The following is a 26307-nucleotide window of genomic DNA, read 5'->3' on the forward strand; positions in this document are numbered from 1 at the left end:
CTTTGAAGGTTGTACTGTTTGATTCTTCTTATCTGCCCACTTCTTCTTCTTTCATTCTGATTGCACTGTTCTTAATTTGTCTGAAATCTCTACAGGCCTTCTGTGCATCATTTCAGTTGAAAATTTGTGATTCTTAAGAAGGGTGGTAATTTTATTCTTGTTCTCTGCATCTGTAATTTCGAGTCCAACTGTTTTGAGATCCTCTTGAATTTCTGTGATCCAATGCTCTCCTGTCTTCTTTCCCAGATTTATCATCACTAGTTATTTGTTTATTGTACAATAATTTAGTTTTTAAAAATTTCTGTTGCTCACGGTCAAATTCAAGTTTTATAAAACCTTTGATAAAACTTGTCATAAAATAGGTCATGTTCTATTCCGTAAAATTAATTTTTCAAAACGAACCAGTTAGTGAAAGCTGACATGACGACGATGCTGGTGCTATGACGTGAGAAGATTGTGAACCTCATTTGTAAACATAAACAAAGACTTCTAAAATGGCAGGATCCGGGTGGACTAAGGAAGCTGTTAGTGTTTGTATGAGGTTAAAACGCCAACGTATCACAACGGAAATGCAAGAAGGGAGGCAGAAAACTCAATCGCCAAATTTGTGTAACAAGTTTGGCCGAACACAAGCCAGGCTGATGTGAAGGCGAAGATAAACGGGCTTCAAAGTCAATTCTTGGCAGCGCATTCAGAATTTGGTTCATAAATTGCCACTCTAATGCTTCCATGGATTTTATAAAATAATTTTACCATGAACAACACAACTTGTTTTCGTCATATTTTTATAAAATTAGCTGTACAACAAATTTTACAAAACATTTTACCATTAGCAACGGGCATTAGACTATACGAAAAGAAGACTGTTTACTGATTAGGAAGAGTAAAACAAACCCCAGGCTCTCAGTTATTGGTCTAAATTGAGATTTATGTCAGGGTAGACAAAATGTTCACATTACATCAGTTTACCACAGACTGTTGGAAGCACGAAGAAGAGTGTGCGGACTTGCAAAGCAGCAGCTTCTGGTAGACTGTGCAAAAAGCAGTTGATATTGGCTAAACTACGTAAAGATTGGACTTTGGAATGGAAGAGTCGTATTTTCAGATAAAAACTATTTCAAAGTTTATGGACAGCGTGTTCCTTATGTGCATAGACAAACATCATATCACAGGAAACATCACTGGCCAATATTCCACAAGAACCTAAACATCCTCCAAAAATGATGTTCTGAGGTGGTTTATTCCTACAAGGGGCCAGGACCTTTATTAGTCCCCATTAAAGGCATGACGAACAGTGACCAGTGCATAGAAATCCTTTGAAGGAGGGTAGTGCTTGAATTACAAAAATCTCTTCAGGGGGCAAAAGTGTTTTTCAACAAGATTTGTACCATACCACAAGTCCAAAAAGGTCAGCAATTTCTTTGAAGACAAAAACATTGAGGTGCCCCCTTGGCCTGGCAACTCGCCCAAAATCAACCCCAGTAAATCAAGCAGAGAAATTGTTCCATGTAATCGATAGTTTTTATTTTGCCTTCATCAAATTTAATTTACAAGTAGTACATGTTTTGTTTAGATTGACTAAACATCATCAGTTACACTTTTTGGTTCAGGTAGAAATTCATGAAAGTACAGAGACATACAATTCCATATGAATCTTAAAACAGTCTCTAACATATTAAAAACTTTTTAGGTTAGATCTTTAAAAACTTGTGTAGGGGTGAGAGGGTGGGGTGTGGGGGAGGGAGGTTAAGAACTTACCTATGTCTATTTTGGTTAAAACTTGATGACTAGAAAATGTCTTTGTTCTTTTTTCTGTTCCCATAACTTGGAACGTAGAATGTGAACTGTCTGCTTATAGCACCGTGTTTGAACTGGAAATTGCTAGTTGTATCTTGTATGTTAAGGCTAATGATATTTGTGGTGAAATTTAATGTTATTCCAAGAATTCAAAAGTTTGTGCAACACTTATTTGTGCATCGAATGGTTAGTTGATATGCGATACGACCTGGGTATATTAAGCTATATAGCACAACAGAAGCTATGAAGTGGATGGTTTACAGTATCAACCCCTTTGAAAATTTATAGGCCATTTGAAAGAAGAGTGACCAGTGAATGGCAAAACTTAATAGATTAGCAAAAGTAAGCATGATAAGTTATGTTTGCTTATCAAGGTGTGGTTTCATGATGATGAAGAAATGAATAATATTTTCAGAAATTGATGGAATCTGTGCCAAATTGCATTGATGCTGTTTTGAAGCACAAAGGAGGTCACGTAAAACATTAAGATATGACTTTTTGTAATTGTTGAACTGATTTCTAGTAGCTTTTATGACTTTAGTTATGAGAAAACTTTTCTGTATCTTGTTCAGATTAATTTGCATGCTACTGTAGAAGGGAAATGTGGAAATGGACAGTGAAGTTTATCCTAGACACAGAATCTCCGACAATGGTTCGATATCTACAATATGGTATCTCTTATACGGGAAACACAAAATAGGAAAAATTGCTTCATGATGGTCACCAACATTCTGCGTGGAGATGACTAGAAGACGAAGAAGAATACATCCAGTTTTAGGAGAAGACTGAAGAGGTCAAGAAACAACTGTAGCAGCTGGCACCAAATTTAAATTGCATTCATCTGAAGGATAAATGTTTATAAACCTATGGTTGAACTGGCTATACCTGAAAGAAAGTAGTAAAAAATGCTATTGTGATGTAATTTGGTTAAATATGATTATTAATTAATTATTTATATATTTCTCCATCTTGTATTCTTAGGTCAGTCCAGTCTATATAGTTCCACCAATTGTCTCAATTTTTATGAACTCTTATATCAATCTGCTATTTTATTTCCATACTAGGGGCTGGACTCGGATCGTCATTGAGAAACCTTTTGGACATGACAGCCATTCTTCCAATATGTTAACACAGCATATGGCAAAACTCTTTTCTGAGGATCAGATTTATCGAATAGATCATTACCTTGGCAAGGAAATGGTTCAAAATCTTCTTACTTTAAGGTAGGTATGCATTTATTGACTTAATCTGTTATTAATAAGCTGAATAGAATGATCAAAATACCTAGACAGGTTTTGAGACAAGGAAAAGAACAATTGAGTGATGAATAAGATCATATACCAGGGGAAATAATGAAAAAAATATATACATGTACCTTGAAAATCTTTACCATTGCTTAATAGCTGCAAGACAGAAGCCTGGCCATAGGAATCTCCCTGTGATTTGAACACTTTTCTGGTGCAAAGAAATGAATGCCTGGCTTGACTTTTTTTTTAACCCTCAAGGAATTCTCGAGCTGGGGTACACTTTTATTGGTGAAAGGAAATTGATCTTTTATACAAGCTTCACTTGTATTAGCTTCAGACGATTTTGTCAAGTTTTCAACAGGTCCTTTCTGCTACCTGATAAAGTAAGTAGTACATGCTTACTTTCTTTGCTTGCAAAATTTTCACATACAGTACATCATTACCATAGCTGATAATCATTGGCCTACTCAATAATTTGGGAGGGAAACGATCATTGTGACAAAATTTGGAAGTTATAGAATTGCAATCCAAGTAGGCCCTACTCAAGTGGCCTAACTAAACAAAGAGATAAATTGGTAAAAAAGCTTTTTGCCTTTGTTGCACACACCTTGAGGTTAGTGTACAACAAGTCACTAAATACTGTATAAGCTGTGTTAAGGTTTGATTAGAATGTGTTAGATTTTGTTAATAATGATTACTAATCCATATCCTGTGTCTATACATTTCTTAGAGCATTAGTACTGTATAGAGTGCGCATAGCGCCACCTCTTCCATGTTGCGGCGTGAAGCCAACATCACGATCAGCTGGCTGGTGGGTAGTTCGAAGCAGATTCTGAGAGGATATAAGGAGATTGTCGAACAGTGACATTCGAAAAGGTGACAAAATCGGAATATGAGATGTACCCTGCTTTGCTGTTGTGGTTAAGCGTAAATGACAATAAAAACCGTGGACATAAATGCGTAATTATGGCAGAAATCCTTAAAACCAAAAGGGACCTACGATAGGATACACCATCATTATGATTGTATTTTTGTAGGTATTACATCCCCGTGAGTAACACTAATTTAATGTTAATTATTTATTATAATGTAAGAGACAAGTAACTTTTTCCAATTACCGCATCATATTGGGATTAAAAGCTGAAAGGTAACTTTTGAAAGTTGTCCATAAGGAAATGTAGCCTAATTTTAAATATTAATGCGACTGACATCTACAATAAACACTTTATAACTTTCATAAACAGCTTTAAAATAATGTATTTACCATGCTTGGTGTACTTTTAACTGAAATAGGCCTACTTCAATCCAATGACCAACACAAGACACAAAGAGTGACACATAGCCTACAGGACCATTATGGAAAGAAAAGAACACAGGTATCATACTTAAATGAACCATACACACCAACAGATGGCAACAGAAATGAACTCTCCAGGGTAAGCGATAAACAGGTACCATAACAAGAAATATTCACTTATCATAAGTTGTAAAAATTCACAATAATGTAGGGCAACTGCATATCAATTGGCACTGGTTATAGTACTTATTTATGCCTATGAAGCAGGGATCTGTTATTATATGCTGCTTGAACAATAACAAAATAATAATAATAATAATAATAATAATAATAATAATAATAATAATAATAATAATAATAATAAAGGGATACATAAAATGCTACACAGGTAAAATTTCATTCCACTGCCACCTACTAAATTAAGCTTAGTTTAAAGCCCAACATAAACTAATGCACATGCCCCATATGAAGTAGGCCTAAAAATTGGGACCGAGCTTGATAGCTGCAGTCTCTTAAGTGTGGCCAGTATCCAGTATTCGGGAGATAGTAGGTTCGAACCCCACTGTCGGCAGCCCTGAAAATGGTTTTCCATGGTTTCCCATTTTCACACCAGGCAAATGCTGGGGCTGTACCTTAGTTAAGGCCACGGCCGCTTCCTTCCCACTCCTAGCCCTTCCCTGTCCCATCTTTGCCAAAAGACCTATCTGTGTTGGTGCGACGTAAAGCAACTAGCTAAAAATTGGGGGTAATATCTGAAGAAAAGAAAACATCCCAAACTACAGAAACATGACATGCCAATATAAAAGTAATTTTAAGAATTAATTAGGCATAGAGATGTGGCGACCCCATTGCCCTGTGGGATACCACTACAATTAGCCACCGAAGTATTGGCGGGAAAACCATAGCTCATTGGGTTGGGAGGAAATGCCAACCCAGAACCCTTGAACATCTGGGGTTATCTTTCACCTTTCTAGATCACATCTAGAATTGTAAACCCTGACTTTGGTCAGAAATGTTTCAATCGGAAGATCAAGACAGTCAACCACACATGAAGAATCTAACTAATAAATCCACCGGCTTGGATAAAAAACCCAAGCAAAGACATAATTCGGATACGGTGGGATGTCATTTAGAAGATCAAGGTGAATCGGAGCACCTGGTGAGCCCAACAGACATGGCAGGCATCTAGAAGAATAAGCACTTTAGAATCATTTGAGGGATTTTCAAACCAATGAATATTGAATTTTCACGACCGCATTGTAATCGAAACAGACTTTCAACGTATTAGGTCGTGTTACGTACATGTAGTACGTGTTGAAGAGATGTTAAGTACAGAACAAAAATGGCCAGCCGGACACCAGTGGGATCCGAACCCACAGCATCTCTTCAACACGTACTACATGTACGTAACACGACCTAATACGTTGAAAGTCTGTTTCGATTACAATGCGGTCATGAAAATTCAATATTCATTGACATGCCCCACAACGGGCGACTTAAACGCACTCTACAGTGTGCTAGCAGCAGTGCCAGACCTGTAGCTCAGATCCTTCCAGACAGAACAAAGATGGCCTAGGCCACCATAGCTCAATTGGTAGAGCAACCGACGCGAAATCGGGAGGTTGTGGGTTCGGATCCCACTGGTGTCTGGCTGGCCATTTTTGTTCTGTACTTAACATCTCTTCAACACGTACTACATGTACGTAACACGACCTAATACGTTGAAAGTTTGTTTCGATTTTCAAACCAGTTCACCACATTATTTTCATCAAAAGAAGCTCCCAGACAATGGGCCATGGATAAATTAGAAGCAGCACCATCAAAAGTAAGTGACACTACAATTATATTTAGGTCATTTAAAAATTTAAGGCACTCAATCACTAGGTTGGCTCTCTCTGAGCCACTTAAACCGTTAATAAAAAAGTAACCCACTGGAATTTTCCAATGTCCATTTAGTGAGACCACCATAAATACTAAAGCCTCTTTGGCTTCGGCTAAATCCTAGTCCTGGATTTCAGTACCACAATTCACATAACCAACAAATTGTTTTCCATCAAATTCAATGTGCTTCCGGATGCACATTTCATCCATCATCAGTACACACACTAGGAGCTTTCCATTGATAGCCATCTCCTTCCCTTTCGAAATGAGAGCAGTTGCAGCCTCTGAACTGAATCCTGGCCTACCATACATTGACTGATACCACTTCCACAGTGTACTTGGATGGTGGAAACCATGAGGAAATACATCCCTCAAGTAGTTGTATGCACGACTTGAATAGAAATTCAATCTAAGTGCAAAGCAGTGTAGTTCAGGAGGATACTCTGCTCTTGTATCACCATCCTTTGTTCACATCAGATGTTGGGCAGCAGCAGGAGAAAGACATTTCTGGAACAACAGAAGTTAAAAGGTACATTATGCTTTTTCACAAGTCTATTTATGGTATTACATTATTCTTGAAATATTTGTTTAACAGAGATTGTGATACAATAAGAACAAATTACAGACTTCAAAAGGCTCCAAATTTTATGTATGTGTGTCTGCCTGCCTGTCTGTCTGTTAGGTCATCAACCCAGAGACTGGTTGGATCCTCCAATAGCACCACCAAAGGCTATGCGGTTATAGGGAAACCGAAAAAATTATTTAAGCTGTTGTTTTCTTACCTCAAGCGTGCACGCAGCATCTTCAGTTATAATTTTCTCCATGAGATGGTTTACTAAGGCTTTCCCTTTCTGCAACTGATTAATAGCTTGCCAATACTTCTGTCTTTCCAATTTTAGCTTCTTATGGGATTTACGAATAACTTTCTTGGCAACCTGCATGAAGGCCGGGCTTTCCTTGGTGACTTTACCATTTCCTCAGTGTAATCACCAACATAAGATTTTCTGAACACCTTTGTTTTAGGAAGAGACTCATTCTCCTCTTCCTGAGGAGCACTGAAAAAATATGAAAATTATAAGGGTCAACAACAAAAATGTCTTACCTATGTGTAATATAAGAGTAACCTAATATGCTGCAATAGATGTTGCAGTTGAACAGTATGTTAAATGTCTTAAACACATATGTTTCACATAAGGATGACAGGCCAAAAAAAAAAAAAAAAACTGCTCACACACAACTTGTTGATGCAACAGGATCCACTTGAAGTTTCCTCTTCACAAGGAGGGTTTCTCCTCTTCTCACCTGGTAAAAGGTGGGGTGGAGAATTAAAAATTGTTGGTACTGCATTTGGCTTCAGTTTAACTCCCACACCAAATGCTTCATTATCAAAACATTCCAGTGAAAAAATGCTTAGAGCATAATCTTGAATGCTTTCCAGGCAAGAAATTCTCTCTTAATGCAACTACCCATTGCTTTTTTCTTGTCTCATCAGCAGGAAAACTGAAATCAATTAAAGCACAATATCCAAAATTGTTGTAACTGGGAAACGAACTGTAACCAATAAAATAAATTACATGTAATTGTACGTATTCTACAGACATCTGACAACAACTGTATGAAACCCTTTACATTATCATAGTCTGTGACTGTCTAAGAAACCAGAGATATTTAGGTAAATATTTACTTACCCCTGAAAGGAAATGCCAGATCCTCTTTTGAAGGTCTCCTTGCAACCATATGCTACGCAATAGTGCACCATCGCTTCATTAACAGTAGCTAAAAGTCACTTTTAAGTATGCTGATCACTGTTCTCGCCTATAACACAATGTTCAAAACTCTCGCGCTACCCACCAGTCAGCTGATTGAGATCTTTGCTTCAAGCATGTGACGTCATCAGCCATCTATGGATATATGATCAAAGATACATTTTGTTAACATAAACTAAAAGCTTGTGAAGGTGGCAAGCTAACAAGGTACCAAGTAACTTATATCTCAGTAAATGTAAAACACCGAGCTCGATAGCTGCAGTCTCTTAAGTGCGGCCAGTATCCAGTCTTTGGGAGATAGGGGGTTCGAACCCCACTGTCGGTAGCCCTGAATATGGTTTTCCGTGGTTTCCCATTTTCACACCAGGCAAATGCTGGGGCTGTACCTTAATTAAGGCCACGGAGGCTTCCTTCCCACTCCTAGCCCTCTCCTGTCCCATCGTCGCCATAAGACCTATCTGTGTCAGTGCGACGTAAAGAAAAAAAAAAGATGTAAAACAAGTGATATTACCTAGTAAATATATTTTGTTTTTTATACCATCAGATGGTTCATCATATTTGATGAATTTTTTAACGACTTAACCTTTCACGTTCAAAATTTACATTCTACAGTATCTTTTGAAATATTTCCACACAACACTTTCTGGCAGCAACATACAGAGATGAAAATTGAGAACTAAGCTCTGGAATATTAAGTCATAGAAACAAAACTCCTGAAAATCCACTTCCACACTGCCTGATTATCAAGTTTTGGCCTGGGTCTAGAAACCCTTTTATACTGATATCTTACCCTGAGAACTGAGGAACTTTCTCTATCACTTTTGTTTAATACTTTGTCCAAGAGGAGATAATCAATTGTAATATTTTCTTTCTAGGTTTGGAAACACAGTCTTTTCCCCAAATTGGTGTAGGAAATCTATAGCTAGTGTTTTAATAATCTGTAAGGAAGATATTGGTGCTTTGGGACGGAAGAAGTACTTCGACAGTTATGGTATCATTCGTGATGTAATGCAAAATCATCTTATTCAGATACTGAGTCTGGTCGCAATGGAGAAACCTGTTACTCTTCACCCAGATGATATTCGCGATGAGAAGGTAAGAACATTTTTCACGGAGCCAGTATGTACTTTCTGATTTAGCTAGCAAGGGCTTTGAATAATACTGTATGGCAGTGGAACATTATTATAATTATGAGCATTTTTAATTAGGAATAAGCATGTGCATATCAAAAAGATAAGCTTACTGGCCTAAATGCTTACATTTGAAATGGCTATTCAGAGAGGTAATGTGCTTTTCTGTGGATTAAATTTATTATCCCCCCCCCCCCCCCCCCTCTCTTTATCTCTCTCTCATAGGATCATATCTTCCTTTATATTTTTGAGTTCTCTATCTCGTTCTCTCTTGAGCTTTCGTCTATGCAGTAATAATTGTAGGGCCAATACTACTTTTGATTTTGTTGGACCATTGTACCGGGCGAGTTGGCCATGCGGTTAGGGTTGCACAGCTGTGAGCTTGCATGCGGGAGATAGTGGGTTCGAACCCCACTGCCGGCAGCCCTGCAGATGGTTTTCTGTGGTTTCACATTTTCACACCAGGCAAATGCTGGAGCGGTACCTTAATTAAGGCCATGGCTGCTTCCTTCCCACTCCTAGTTTTTTCCTATCGTATCGTCGCCATGAGACCTATCTGTGCGACGTGAAAAAACAAAAATGGACCATTGTAGAGGCACTTTCCCACTTGGTCTTCTACTGGTTATTTGACTGAACACCACCACCTTCACCAGAGATTCTCCTCCTCTACATGCAACATGACCAGTAACTGCAGTTTTTGTTGGGGATAGAAAGTGGACAACGACTTCTCAATTTTCAGATCATTTAAAATAGAGTTGTTTGTTTTATATTCTGTCATAGAAATATGGAGCACTATTCTCCAACACCACATCTCAAAAGCATCTATTTCTTCCTATCTAATGCAATAACAGTCCACATCCCAGCACCTTTAAGGAATATGGAGAATATGAGAATGCAGACTAACCATAGAAAATGTAATTGGGATTGAGTTGTGACTCTTGGCCTTTGCAATTCTGCGCTTGATTTCCTTGTTGCAGTTTCTATAGTTGGTAATATTTGAGCTTAGGTATATCAATTTTGACACAGTTTCAAGACTCCCATGAATACATTGTTCAGAAAGTAGGTTAAGTATTACTATCCACTTTCGTACTTTTGTTTTCTGGTGGGTTGATTTCCAGACCCAATTTGTTACTTTCATCCTCAGCTCTTTTTGAGTGGAACTGTTAATTCTTCCTTGCCTGCTCTCATGGGGGTATAGTATCATTGATGAATCTCAAGTTTGATATCTTCTGACTATTTACTGTTACTCCCCTCTCCCATCTTTCAAGTGCAGCTCTCACCATTTTCCCCATGCAGCCTTGCTGAAATCTTCAGAATGTTTCTTGTTTATATTAAGCTGCCAGTTAGTTATTTTGCAAATAGTCTTGAGTTTGAGTTTTCCATGTCATACGTTTTGTATTTGCTCACTTACCGGGCCACACAGTTGTCTGATGCATCAAGCTCCTATTCTCCAGCAGGATCTCTTGCAGCACAGTGTTATCCCTGGAGCAGTTCACGCCACAACTCGACTTATACACTGCACTTGGCATAGCATTGACTGTCTCACTCCTCACTGATGCTGTTAGGAATAACTTAAGCCAGAATTACACCTACCGTGTACTGGGCTGAGGCAGTGCATGGGATAAGTACAGTAAATATTCAGCCTAGTAGTGAATGAGTGATTAGGGAAAGACATTGGACAGCTTGGCTGAATAAGTACCCCCACCACCTGCCCACTCACCTCAGTGCTTCACTCGCTCTTCACTCGATTAGTGTAATCAGCCAAGTCAGTTGTGTAGGAGTGTTACTGTGTTGTCTGGCGCTCTTTAATTTGATTTCCTCAATTGTGACACACTGAAAAAATATTGTAAATAATGATAGCTGGCTCCTGTTGCAAGAAAACATAAAGTAACCTGTAATTTCACTTTTGCTGGAATTAGAGCTTGTAAACCAGGGTCTGCTTTTTAAATATGAGGAGTTATCGATTCAAGCACAAAATCAAATTGATATAACCCCAATCTCATGAAATATATTCTTTGAGATCTTCAATTTCAAATTCTCATAATAGGGTTGCAGTTCCTCCTTTATTATCTCTTCTTAATAGCCATGGTCTAGTCCATAATAGTTTTCTATTATTGCTAATTTCATTGTCAATGTTCTCTATTATGGCGGGTATGATAAGTTGCAATAGTGTTTAAAAATTCTCTTAATTTTTCTCATTTTCCACCTTCGCAGTACCATGTTATCATACTCTTCGAAGATTTCAATGCACTGTCTATTTCCTCATTTGATCACATATACTCCTCCATAAGTTACTCGGCCAAGTAACAAAGTGAGTGACTCGGCCCAGTACTCGTTAGGTGTAATTTCGGCTGTACTACTGTCTAGGTGACTGTCTTGTGGTTCACTCACTCTCTCTGGCTTCACTCTTTTTATAGGCTCATGGAAGATTCTCGAGTATACTCTTGCACTTTTCTCATCCAGATCATTCCAGAAGCCTTACTTTCATTGGCCTGTTCACAGCATCTTCTAAGAAGGTCAGCTAGCTTCCTTATCGCCCGCCTCAACAGTTCATCGAAGCTATAGTTTTGCTTTTCACTGGCCTCCTTTCACATTGTCATTGCTCTGCTGGCATCAACACCTTCCGTCAGCCCCTGCACACTTGGCCTTCATTGTCTCACAATATTGTAATCTCTGAACCACAGTGATGTAACTTCTAATTTCAAAATCCCCAGAACATTTGTTGGGTTCGAACTGCAGTCGGCAGCTATCGTCATGCCCCAGTAGCCCACCTGTGGCCATAATCATTAAAGCGTCAAGTCTGTATGATGTGACACTGTGGTTAGCCGGTTTGAGCCCTATTGGTCAAAATAGTTTTCACCATCAGAATGTTACATCAAATATATTTCATATTTACTTCCGTATTGAAATCAATTATTCAATTAATCGAGAGATGTAATTGTGCACCTTTTTAGCACAATACAATCAGTGAATATTAGTTCACTAAAACATTAAACACATACATGTTTTGTCCCATAATTTGGGATATCTTCAGGGTAGGGAAGGTGGTGGTATACAATTTCTAACCACTAGATTGCGTGCCAAATGCCTGGATTCAGTTCCAAACCTCTCTGCAGCGCTCATATGGAGTGAGGGCATATGACACTGTTGATGGTGATTTGTTCGTTGGGCAAGGCCATAAAGCTTTGAGCAGACCCCTTGGTGTTATTCGATAGGAGTAGGCTATGTGCCGACACCGGGTTTCACCCTCTCTCTATCTCATCATCGTCATCATCATCATCATCATCATCATTTCACACCCAGACGTGCAGGTTGCCATTGGGCAAGACCTGTACCACGTGAGCCGAACATGTCCTCGAACACTCCTGGCACTAAGAGCCATACGATAAGTAAAAAAAGATCACACCCCAGTAACTTAACATCTGTATTTGAGGCATATCTGTGCCTTTTCAGCCTCTTCCTTAATACATCATGCATCACACTACGGAAGGTGTAGACTTTGAGAATGTTTCCGCAGGGTTTCTCAGTTGAACATCATTCAATTTTTGAGTCACGTTAGCTGAACATAGTCTAACACAGTCCTGCATTGAGATTACTCATAGAAATAATGCACCATTGTCATTTGTTTGAAAAAAAATTCTCGTCAGTTTTTACTGTTGAATGTTGGCACATGTTGATAATATATTTTATCTTTCAGGTGAAAGTTTTGCGCTTCATACCAGAAGTGACTATTGAGGATGTTGTGTTAGGACAGTATGTGGGTGACCCTGATGGAGAAGGGGAAATGAAACAAAGTTACTTAGAGGATATTTCTAGTGACAGTTCGGACACCCCAACATTTGCTTTGGCTGTCTTGAAGATCCGCAATGAACGTTGGGATGGTGTTCCTTTCATCCTGAGATGTGGAAAAGGTTTGTTCATTTTGTTTTGTTTCAGTATAAAACCTTCCTCTACCACTGACCTTTTAATATGTTTATTCTATGTGTTATATTCCTGTCTTTGTTTAAAATTTTAAGTTGAAATTATTTTGGTATATCCAGTAAAATTAAAGGTACAATGAAACCTCATTAGTGTGTTTTTTATGAACACATTTACCCGCTTAGCACATCGTAAATTCGAAGGCCTGATTCTCATCTTATTAAATTTATACAAAAATACCTTGCTTATCGCATTAGGAATTTTTGTTATTACTGCTTAGTACGATCACCTTCTTCCTAGCCCTGAAAATATGTCATTTGCAATCCTTTGTGAAACAAACGTGATTTTGAATTTGGTTAAGAGCCGTTGCCACAGTTGCATGATTACAAGAACAGGCCTTGAATTCCTGAACTTCACAGGATAAGTTGCACATTCGGGGAAATAGTCGTTAGCCTCAGAAATGTTCAAATTCGATTGCCAGTTAGCAGCAAGATTGCTGAATAACACACTGAGCCTCTTTGTGCTTGTATTTCGCATTCTATTTTAGAAGTTAGAAATTTTTTTTGTGTCGAGTGGTTAAGTGAAGTGTAATATATAAGTAGTAATAATAACAACGTAAACGTTTCCACCTTTTCAATACTACAATATATTCACAAAATTACAAATTACACGGTACTAGTTTCGACCCATCTAGGGGTCATCATCAGCCGTATTGGAGCAAAGATCATTTGTGGCGAAATCCTAAGACAATGTTATTTTAAAGAAGTGTAGCGAATTTTTTGACTTGTGATATGGTAGCCTATATCTGGATTAGGAAAATAATTGCGTGAAATTGACTAGCGCGGTGAATATTTGTCTTGTGATAGCCTAGTTATGGATGTGGAGAAGGTTGTGAAATTCCTTACTAATGAAGACTAAATTAAAATCTGTTAGCAAGTGAACTGGTGTCCGCATCTTAAAGTGCGCGCAGAGGTTGCGAATGTTGAAACTCCCACCTTTGAGTTTGACTTGATCACTCGAGTTGGTCAACGTTTTTGTCGGATCGAGAGAGTTGGCCGTGCGTCAGAGGCGCATGGCTGTGAGCTTGCATCTGGGAGATAGTGGGTTCAAGTCCCACTGTCGGCAACCCTGAAGATGGTTTTCCATGGTTTCCCATTTTCACACCAGGCAAATGCTGGGGCTGCACCTTAATTAAGGCCACGGCTGCTTCCTTCCCGCTCCTGGGCCTTTCCTATCCCATCGTCGCTACAAGACCTATCTGTGTCAGTGCGACGTAAAATCACTAGCAAGTTGTATCGGATTCAATATGGCAGCCAAAGTCATTCCTCGCAGGTGTACATAGTCGAGTGTAATTTCCAATTCATTGTCTAAGAGTGTGACCAGAAAATGTTTAATAACCCACTGATCTGAAATAAAAGGCTTCTATTAACATTTGTTTTAGAAAGAGAGTGGTCTGCAATACAGTAAAATGTCAATAATTCAAAGTGATCGAGATCCACACCAAAAAAAAAAAAAAATATCGGACTTCAAATTACGTAACTTCAAATTAAATGAACAAAAAAAAAAAAAAAAAAATTGAAAATATGTAAGTTAGTATTGTATTCATGACTCGAACCCAGATACGTCTGATCGTTGAGACGAATAGAGCAGAAATTGTAAGAAAGTTAATAATTCCCCTTTTTTTTTTTTTTTTTTTCAGTCTAGAATACAAGAAATAAAGGAAGGTGCAAAAATTGGGTTTACGGTACAGAGACTTACAGCACATAATAATAAAGAAGTCCCGGTCTCATCAGTCTTAAAATTTACGTACCTTAATTGGCTGGTCCGCTCTTCCTGAGTGTTTAGACACACCTATCCATTATTTTGATTACTTTTTTGTAAATACAATATGATAAACTGAAGCAACAAAACGATTGTTGATCACTTGTTATTGGTAGAAAGGATGTGCGATTATAGCGAATTGCAATAGACAGTAGGAAACAATTCACAGGCAGTGTCTACAATCATGAAAAGAATACATACAGTAATAAAAAGGGGATGCAACAAGAACTTTGAAATTGACAAGTATGCATGGTTGACAGACCAGAAATTGGGTTAAGTGCGCCACCAAATCGTTTCTGGTCTGTGGTGCTTTATATTTGATATTTATGCAGAAAAATAAATCCTGCATTTATCTATAGTATGAAGTACTCGCATAAGTATTGTAGTTTGAAAGGATCTGTTACGTGAGAAATATTTTTTACGGAAGTTCAAAATCGACTATTGTGTGAAGTATTAGTGCCGAACTTTGTTTTAACTCAATTTTTAACTGGTCATGGAAAATTTAAATCGTATTTAGAATGTTTTAAACTTAATGTTACAGATGGCTACTTATGCTTTTGTGGATCAGTTCAGACAGTGCATCATTTGATATTTTAGTGTCCAGTGTTTGAAATGGAAAGAGATTTTTTGCCATGTCACCTGAACGGTTGTAACCTGGAATTTTCTAAACCACTGTATCATGTACTCAAGAGACAATGTTATGTGCAGTTTCTGCAGTTTCTCACATTCATTAACACATTTTTTTTTTTGTAAACTAAATTTGTAAGAACATCTCTTTGTTGTTAATAAGTATTGTAAGCTGATTATAATCCAGGATGCAATCATATTTACATCCTGATACAATGCACACACAATATTCTATTTGACTTCATTTGAAAACCATCAGTACCTTGTCGATGTTCAAAGCACACGAAAATAAATGGAAATGTGAAAAAACTATGTATGACAGGGTGGCCAGTATAAAGTTATTCTAACTTGGTAGCCAACATAGGAATTACATTCCAGCAATAACACATTTCCTCATCTTCCCCATTGGGCAAATACTGAGAAACAATGTCATTCTTTTCTGAAATACAAGTCAGTGGTGCACTGCTTAAGGGATACGAAACAGTTGCTCATTGTCATTAGTTGTTGTCAACAATGACTATGTGTTAGCTGCTCTACAGCAACCAGATTACAGTACTGATCTCGAATTACATAGTTTAGGGACCTGAGGAACACTTCAAATGACATATTAACTGTATTTCAAATTAACCGATTGAAATAACACATGAAGGCCTATATTGAATTTGGGGAATGGCATTTACTTCGAAATACACGTATTTTGAATTAACCATCTTTGAATTAAAGAGTTTTCACTGTAATACTTTGATATTTTTAATGGCTCACATGCATGTTTTCATATTTGTTGTCTGGTGTTTTTCACACCTTTCACTGCACTTGCTATTTTATAAGTCCCAGCAGAAACAGTTTTCATATTTGTCCTCTCTGTTTACCATACCTTTTAATACTTTTCCTCTTCATTTATAGAAATGGTAGATATAGTTTTCATTGTAGGCCTACTCATCGACACTTGACATAAAATGCCCTCATATCAGAAAATATCTTATCTAGTGTTTCCGTATCCCTGTTGGATAGTTTTTATTCGTATATTCAGTAGTACATTTTCTCGCATAACACGTTCTTTTTTCTTGTCTCCTGCAGAAACTTTTTAACGAGGTTTTACTGTATATAATTTAGGGTACCTAATGTTGATGATATATTCATGATCATAGGTGAACAGACCTCAAACATTTCTACCATACTTGACTACCTCAACACATTAGACCCTTTTGTAAAATTTACAGTAGAAACATAACCAAATCTCACTCTTAATTTTCTCAATTTAACAATCAAAAGTTGCAATGGCAACCTCATTTATGATATTTTTCACAAGAACACACAAACAAGCAATGTCATCAAGCAAGACTCTGTACATCCGGAAGTAAAAAAAAAAAAAAAAAAGGCTTTCGACAGTTTGGCCTATAGAGCACCACTATTATGACGAAATTATAAAAAAAATAATTCAATAACATCAGAGATGCCAACTGTTATGGATTATCCGTAATTATTACGGATTTCCCCTCACGATTACGACATTACGGTCAAGGGGTAAATTATTACGGAAAAGCGACGTTATAACAAAAATATAATTTCCAGAGAAAAAAGAAAAGGAAACAAGGAGAAACGAATCTTTTCGAGCATTAGTACTCGACTCTCTTCGTTTCAATGCTTGTGAGTTGGCAATGGTATTTATTTGATCGTCACTTCCTTTTCCTACCTGTGGGCTTTGTCAATTCATTGTGAATGAAGGAACTCTACTTTGCTGTTCTTCACTAAAAAATGTAATCTTGTATTATTGCAGTATTAACTGTACCTGACAGTAAGTCTCCCATAGAATGAGTCTTAAGTGTTGATAGGGAAAAACAGGTCTTCAGGCCTACAGTAATCACATCTACACTGGAATCGCTTATTGTTCATTAGGTTAAAATGTCCTCACACTGGGAAGGATACTACAAGAAAAATCTATTAAATTTCTTGGACCTCACATTAACAAAACCAATAATAGGATAGATTTTGATATTTTTAGGAAACCCACACAGTCACACAGTCCATCACCACCATCAATAAAAACTCCAACCACCCAGGAATTCACAAACAACCAGCTTACAACAGCTATGTTAATAGATTATTAAAACTTCCCCTGAGTAATGAAAACAAACTGAAAGAAATTAGAAAAACAAAACAAATTGCTAAAGCAAATGGCTACAACCCATAAATGATAGACAATATTAAAAAAAAAAAACACAAGAAAAGAAAGAAAATCTATGAAGGTAATCAATTTGTAACATTTACATATTTTGGAAATCAAGTTTTTAAAATCGCAAATATATTTAAGAAATTTCAACTTAAAACAGCATTTAGAACCAGAAATAAAATATCAGAACATATATATAATGCACATAGTGTCAATAGAAAGATATATATACCAATTCGGGAGTATACAGGCTCACTTGTGATGACTGTAAAATGTTTTATATAGGAAGAACTGGACGAACCTTAAATCAGAGATATCAAGAACATTTCAAGGCAATAAAGTACAACAGATATTCAGCTTTTACAGAACACATTTACAACAATAACCACAGCTTTTTAGGGATCGAAAAAGACATGAAATTAATTTTTAAGGGTAATTATGGATTTGAATTAAATACATGTGAAAACATTGAGATATTTTTGGCGCAGACAAGGGATCCAGATAAAATTTTAAATGAAACAGTCGCAAACAACATTTTGTTTACAATCTTGAGGTGACTTGCAGCGCGGTTCCGTACTTAAAGCTGAATGTTTGTCAGTACTCGACCAACAGCCAGAGCACGAGGAAAACCCCTTCCTATGGTATGTCCATACCTTTTACAACAACATTGTATATATGTATTATTTTCATACTTTTACACTTGTTTTTTTCTTTTTCTTATTTTACAGTTGATGTCAACAGGACTACATTTTAAACTCATTTTAACCAATTTTGACGACACACTCATGTGCATTAAATTTAAATTTTAACACTGATGATGGACCTTAGTGTCCGAAAACCGGTTATGTTTTAAAAAAGTGTGTGCTGATACGACTGTATATAAATAATAATAATAATAATAATAATAATAATAATAATAATAATAATAATGAAATAACTACATCAGCACTTTTAATAAGAAATGGCTTTGATATTTTATAATGATTATAATTCATGGTGTAGGGGTAGCGTGCCTGCCTCTTACCCGGAGGCCCCGGGTTCGATTCCCGGCCAGGCCAGGGGTATTTACCTCGACCTGAGGGCTGGTTCGAGGTCCACTCAGCCTATGTGATTAGAATTGAGGAGCTATCTGACGGTGAGATAGCAGCCCCGGTCTAGAAAGCCAAGAATAACGGCCGAGAGGATTCGTCGTGCTAACCACATGACACCTCGTAATCTGCAGGCCTTCGGGCTGAGCAGCGGTCGCTTGGTAGGCCAAGGCCCTTCAAGGGCTATAGTGCCATGGGGTTTGGTTGGTTTGGTTCCTTGAAGTCAAAATTGTCTTAATGGAACTACATACACAATTCATTAAGTTGAAGGATTGTCTTGAAATGTTACACAGTGCTTATGAACAAATGTTGAGGAGTGTATATTTGATGTCAGTTGTCAAGAGTTAAAACACATAAACTATTATTTAACACATTAAGAACACTGCTATAAAATTTACAAAAGATAAATGTTCTTTATGAGGTTATCCACCCCCTCATCCTAAGGATATATTTTGGGAGGATTGTTCAATAATGTATTATCCCCCCCCCCCTGTCCTCTCACACATCTGCTTCACAGCCAATCCAGATCAAGTTACCATCCCCTTCTCAAGCCTGTCTGCTAGCGTCATCCAGCAACAAGCTCCACACAAACACAGACGATCAGTGCACTTCTAACTTTCCTAGTGGCGTGATCACGAGGGCGAGGAGCAAGGGAGTAAGTGCTGTCAATTATCCATTAAGTTAGAGGCATATCACATTCCAGTCTTACAACTTCTCTTTTCTTTCTTCTTTCACATATTCAGTGACCCATACAACCACGGCCGTACCATCATATGACTGCTAATATCTACACATTGGCTGATCCATCTCAACAGTCGACAAATGAGTAAGCAGACGTGCCAAGTCTCCCGATTTAAGTGGGAGACTTCCGTTTTTCATCGTTCCTCCCGATCCCCGGGACCGATCTCCCGATTTTCAGAGCAGTATCAGTAATTTTCGTATTATTTTAAACTCCCGCAGATTTATAATACCATTATATTGGTATTATAAATTTACTCATTCGGGACAAATATTTCAGGTTTCCTATGGGAATCAACATCTATATCATCCCACAGATTTCCTCGTTCTATCGATATATGGCTGAGTATGGCAGGTCGATAGTAGTTCTAATAATGATACCAGATGGCAGTATGGGGCACGGTGGCCAGTCTTGTGCTCCTCTTTGTTCTATAATACAGACATTCTCTTTGCAAGCGAGTCGAGTAACCTAATCTCAGAAGTAGCATGCCATAGTTGTCTACCCGGGCCAGGACCTGCAGAAGTGCTTATGTTGTGTCTTAATATTTGTTTTGGCCAAAACGTCGAAAAAGAATTAATATGATGCAGTGTTTAAAAGTGCTTATAGGGAAAAGTTTCCATATTTGAGTGAATCCAGGAAGGGACCAACGTTCACATTCTGTACTATATGTAGGTGTGAATTTTCAGTTGCGCATGGCGGGAAGTGCAATATACTCAAGCATTTGTAAACGAAAAAACTTAAGGAGAGTGTCCAGTGTGTAGAAAGAAAGCAGAAACTGAACTTTTCATGTCAAAACCAAGATGTAAATCCTGTGACGAATGCCGAGGCGTTATTTATGTCATTTATTGTAGAACATAACCTGCCTGTAAATTGTGGCAATCACGCAGGACCTTTGTTTCGCACAATGTTTCCTGATTTGGAAATCTCTAAACGATATGGGTGTGCTAGAACGAAAACAGCGACTATTATTACAGAAACGTGCATGGAAGAAAGGGCGAAAATTGTATCATATTTGCAGGTGAATGCATTTTCTGTTGCTACTGATGGTAGCAATAAAAGCGACTTGAAAATATATCCCATTGTTGTAAAATTTTTTAGGCCTGAACTCAATGTAATACAGAGTTGTCTACTCTCTGTGCCTAATTTAGAAGGGGATGCTACTGGAGCTAACATTGCCAATCTTTTGCTCTCAACTTTTCGGGAATTCTGTATTCCATTAACACTAGGATTACCAAACATTCTTTCTACTTACTTTTACCGAAGCGGTCATTTTGACCGACAGTGGCATGTATTCGTTTCTTGAGGATATTGGTGCCAGAAAAAGGTTCGAATTGAGTATAAAAACATCATAGACCATAATTTAATTATCATCATGCATGACTCTTAAACACTATTATGAATAAATAAATAAACAAGTAAGTACACTAATAAGGCAGGATGTTCTTCTTACACATTTTAGCTTACATTATATGCATATCTGCATGAATGTCACTTTCTGCTTTTCAGCTTATTTGTCGCACTGTACACACACACACACTTTGCTTGGTCACCTTTGAAGTGAACTTAACCACAGACCAGTTTTCTACAGACTGCACACCTTTCAATTGTCTTGTTCCCTTTGCACACTTCTTCTCTGATTGATGAAAAATTCAGCAAGTCACAATACTATGTGTCCACTTAGGGTCTGTTCGATGGGTCGCGTTTCATCTTTTCCGAGATAGGGAAAACCATTTACAACATACTTGCATTCCACATCGACAGCCAACCAAAATTTCATACCAAGCTTTTCTGGTTTGTTGGCCATGTACTGAATAAATGGGCATCTAGCTTTCGATGGAAAGAGCTGTTCATCCACGATAATGTTCTCACTTGGTCTGAAGCAAATAGTGAAATTAGATATAAATTTGTCCCACACAACAGATACAATCAATCAATTTTCAGGTGATCCCTGCTGGTAGATTTTTCATTGAATCGAAGAAACCTCATGATATCCAAGAGACAGTTTAGTGCCACAGTTTGGGAGAAAATTCCTGGACCTCACTTCTGTGACCACAGATCGAGAACGTTCGTGTCAGCTCCATAAGTTCCGCTTTCATATAAAATACCAATGAAAGCGTCCAATTCTTCCAAAGAAAGTGTCCATTCGCGGGCTCCAACCTCAGCATATCAATCGATGTGGTGCAGCTTGGATTCGTGAATAAAAAGACGACAGGCTGCAGCGGCACAATTTCCCTCAGTGTGGCATTTTGCATGTCCTGTGGGACCTCGGACTTTGTTCAGTATATTTTACTGTCCTCGACGGCCTGGCAGGCTTTAAAGATCAACAAGAGTCCGCACTGTTCCATCCAAAGCGAATTCTTCCTCACCGCCCATCATGTGCTGACCACGCCATATGTTGACTTACCACAGGGTGCTCTGCCTTCTGTAGTTGATATCATGCTCCTTGCTAGTAATTTCATTATCTTCCGTAGTGTTTCCTTCACCTGCTAAATATAATATCAAAATTACTTTCACTGCGCACTGAATTACGTTAACACAAAATTACTAACTTTGTCATCAGCTGCTTTGCTAGTGTGCGTGCATCGCCATTTGGCGGGTAGTTCCCTAACCTTTGAGGTCAAGGCTGCTGTGTGATTTCATGTTCACATGGAAATTCTGCAGGCTCGACGGAACTAGAATCACTATCCGAACTATTTCCGTTTGTCAAGTTATACACGTCTTCGCAATTATCGAGGTCTAAATCAGTCCCAGCTTCATCGCTTGATTGTCATGGGAAAATTATATGCTTATGCTTCAGAATTTCGGCATCTATTTGGAGATTACCCGAGAACATGTTTCTTTGGAGTAATTATAAACAGTTGGGAAATCTAGTTTGAATGTTTGTGACAAGTGAACACGACAATTGACTGCTCGTTATAATTGCACACCTTTCATTACTGAACAAATGATACTGACTATATTTTCCTGTCAGTGTTCTTGTATCATTGTTTGAAAAGAGCCAACAGCTGTCCCATTGCAGTACAATAATAAATTCTATTCGATACTACGGTAATGAAGTACACTGTAACAGCTTGTTAGAATGATATCCCGTTCTAAATGAATGCCATGAAAGTCTGATGGGGTAGCTACTGCAATACCGGTCAAAATGACCGTCCGGTAAAAGTAGGTATATGACCTCATAGCACTAACTAGAAAGGAGTCATGGGTTTTTGAAGCTATATGCCGAAAAGTACACTTAATATCAATAAAATCCAGCAAAGGTTTTGTATGTTCTAACCGTATAATGAGATTGACAGAGGAAACAAAACTGAAAATGGTCATTTTGACTGCTGCGGTAAGCCTAGTGTTAAAAAACTGCTTAGCTCTTGGTGCTGATAATGCTCCAGTAATGGTAGGATTAAAGAATGGTATGGTAGGATGTTTGAAGCGGGAAAATAGTAACATAATCATCGTAGGCTGCTCTTGTCACCTAATTAATTTTGCTGCAGAGAAAGGTGCAGCGTGCTTGCCCGTAAATGTAGATGAAAGTATAATTGATATATTTTATTATCTGGAAAGGAGTGCAAAGAGGAAAGAAAAGTTCAGAGAATTTCAGACTTTACACAACACAGAAATCAGGGAAATTCTGAAGCATGTGCCTACTCAATGGTTATCCCTAAGAAGGTGTTTAGATAGGATTTTGCTGCAGTGGGACCCTATGGTTACTTTATTCAGGAGCGAAAGTGTGAGTAATGATTCTCAGATGGGAACTCTGAAGGCTTACAAAATTCCTAAGCACAGTTTAAGTGCAGATGTGTCTTGTTTGTCTGAAAAGGTGAAGGATTGTCATAACATTTCACCACACTCCTCAGTTAAAAGGAAAACCCAGTCATCATTTTCAAAAAAAAAAAAAAAAAAAAAACTACTGATGACACAAAGACTCGTGCATTGTCATGTGAAGAACAACTGTTCATGTTCCTTTCATTAAATTTACATAAATCTTTTTGCCTTTTTCTCTCAATTTTTATGGATATCTTTGAGAATTCAAACATAGCTCTTCAGTCAAGTATGCCACACTGTGGCTACTCCAACCACTACTCTTATACCTTCATCTCCTTCACACAATATAAATAACATTTGTTTGAGCACCAGTTGCTTTTTTAAGAAAAACAACAAAATTCGGTAGAGCATACCTCTTATATCAATTATCTCAAGGCGTGAGGTGATAAATTCACATATCTGGCAATATACAGGGATATGGATCAGGACAATATTAAATTACTGTTGCATTTTCACAATTGAGGATTGTACATGGAACTAGAATCACTTATTATAATTAAAATAAAACTGAGTTTATGACTATAATTTACGTCACAATGAACAATCATTGACGTCTTATAATTTAACAAAAGAAATATATATAGTGAGATTTGCGGTACTAAGAAAAGGAAAATTTAATCTAAACAAAAAAAAAGCTATTGGCATGAACTTGAAGTGAGATGTGATATCGCCGCTGATTACATTCTTCTTCATGTTATGAATGCATAACATGTCTGATGCTTTAATTACCTGCTGTCAGCATACACCGCTGTTGAACTTGAAATTCCAGGGAAAACCGATGAGCTGAAGTCGGGAGCCGTCTGCTGTTATCTTCTTATATAACAAGGAGTTGGCCTACATACCATGTACGCGTGTAGGGAGCTCCAATGTAATTATGTCCACTCAATATATTATAAGAAATTGGAAAAAATTATTGAAACATCTTGTGAAGTCCATCCTCACAAGAAAATGATGTTTCTTTATCAGCATAGTACCCGTCTCTGCTCGGATACAACCACCACTTGTAGACCTCCTCGATTATTACAAGACCTCTTGGAAACACAACTCTTAGCTCTGACCATCACACTAAGACCACTTCTTCCATTTGATACATCTGACTGTTACATATGATCTCAACGATATGAACTGAACGATATGAACTGAATACCTCTCCCCACCGTAGCATCAACTTATATAACCTCGCGATGACGACTCATCTCCCTACTCACTCTTCATCCCTTCCACTTCAACATACAGTAGCTGGCGAATACTGACACTTGGTCGCAATCACGTGCCCACGCACTGATGTCATCAGTCAAGCGTTGTCTAAGCGTACCCAAGCGGATCGAGGATGACAATGCTGAATGCGTCACCGGGAAATCTACTTGCACAGTTAAACATAGCCTCGATTGCAAAATACTATGCCAGCTCATCTAGCCAAAGTTACAAGCCACAGCATGACAATATGAAACCAACAAATCTCACTTACTACAATACAGAATAATTACAAACATATTCACTTAACCTATGATGAAATACAATAATATCCGTGATACCTAATTATTACAGTCTAAATGATGAGAAACAGAATATATAAAATCTAATGAATCAGGTTAATAATAATAATAATAATAATAATAATAATAATAATAATAATAATAAATACTGAATGGAATCTGTAACCCTGTTGTACGGTTACAACACATCCACTTATTGAGGTCAGTTTTGGAGGAACTTTTGAAGAATGTGATGGTTTGTGAAACCAGACGTTATTAAAAGCTCCTCCTCTCTCCTTGATGTAGATTATCATACTCCAGCAAATTAAAAGGGTGATTGTGATCTGATGATAGAGAACTCTGTGTTTGTTTTAGTGAACACTTTGAAGTCTGAGGAAAATTGCATATTTTTAAAGTCTATTAGAAAGTGTTTCTCTTCATCATGTGACTACATGATAGACAAATTTCTGTTCAAAGACGAAGTTTTAATTAATGCAGAAGTTGCAAATATTTCTGCTATAAGTAAGGCATAATTTTCTAGCCTTCGATTTTTCATTAACAAGTTTCCGAACATTCTGACTAGTGAAATGGAACATTTAGATAAAGAAACTGATATTCTGCACTCCCAGTTCTGTAACTTTCAGCTCAAAGAAACAGACCTGGCAAAAGGAAGAATTGATGTTCAGTGTGCATTGGTAGGTCAGATGAAATCAGCTAATGGTGTACTTAAACATGACAGACTCCCTAAGGTGATGCTTGCTATTTTATCAATTCCACATAGCAATGCAGAATGTGAAAGGATTTTTAGCAGAGTCACAAAGACAAAAACACAGTTCAGATCCTTGCTGTCTGAACAAACTTTGGAGAAACTTTTAACCTTGAAATCAGTTCAGCAAGGCAAGTGCTTTGAACAAAAATTTAGTTCCGAGTTTCTGAAGAGGGCTAAGTCAGCTATGGGTGTGTTGAACAACAATTAGTCGTAATGTATATATACACAAATGTAGGCCTAATAGAATTGTTAATGTATTGAATTATAATGAATTTTTACATGTTCTGCTATCAGTGATGTGTTGCAATATGTTGTGATTCGCTGCCAAATTTCTCCTGATTTTTTACTTTTGGAAGTTGGCATGTCTGAGTAAGTAAGGATGTTCCCCAACTCCCCGATACTCCGTCACGTTGTCCTAAACAAGCGTCAGTTGGGCAATTTCAACTCCTATAACCTTTCAAAACAGGACATCAGCTCCAAATGTCTACTCGATTGCTCTCAACAATGGCCCTTTTATAAATTTTATAACAGTGTTTTTAATGTGTTAAATTAGTTTGTGTTTTAACTCTCTTGACAGTTCGACAGCAAATTAAGTGTGTCGAATTAAAAACGTTTATGTATTCACTGTACATCCTCACAGCATAACAAACATCATGATGTTACCCATACAGAGATGCCAACTATTATGATTCAATCGTAATAATCATACGAATCATACACCACGAATTACGATTTTTTGTTGATTTTAAAATTTAAGTATATG

At 37.6% G+C, this 26307-nt stretch overlaps 1 protein-coding gene and 1 non-coding gene across 3 annotated transcripts in view; both read left to right on the plus strand.

Moving 5' to 3' along the window:
• The window catches only part of LOC136879291 (glucose-6-phosphate 1-dehydrogenase), an 85238-nt gene that overhangs the window by 20537 nt on the left and 38394 nt on the right, over nt 1-26307 (plus strand). For both annotated transcript variants that reach the window (XM_068228871.1, XM_068228872.1), the window contains 3 exons: nt 2862-3020; nt 8864-9083; nt 12816-13029. In XM_068228871.1, coding sequence (XP_068084972.1) covers nt 2862-3020; nt 8864-9083; nt 12816-13029 — 593 coding nt within the window. The remainder of the gene's footprint in view (nt 1-2861; nt 3021-8863; nt 9084-12815; nt 13030-26307) is intronic.
• On the plus strand, nt 5918-5994 carry TRNAS-CGA (transfer RNA serine (anticodon CGA)). The gene has a single exon. It is a non-coding gene; the product is annotated as a tRNA-Ser (tRNA).

This window comes from Anabrus simplex, chromosome 8 (genome assembly GCF_040414725.1).
Source record: "Anabrus simplex isolate iqAnaSimp1 chromosome 8, ASM4041472v1, whole genome shotgun sequence".
Lineage (NCBI taxonomy): Eukaryota > Metazoa > Arthropoda > Insecta > Orthoptera > Tettigoniidae > Anabrus > Anabrus simplex.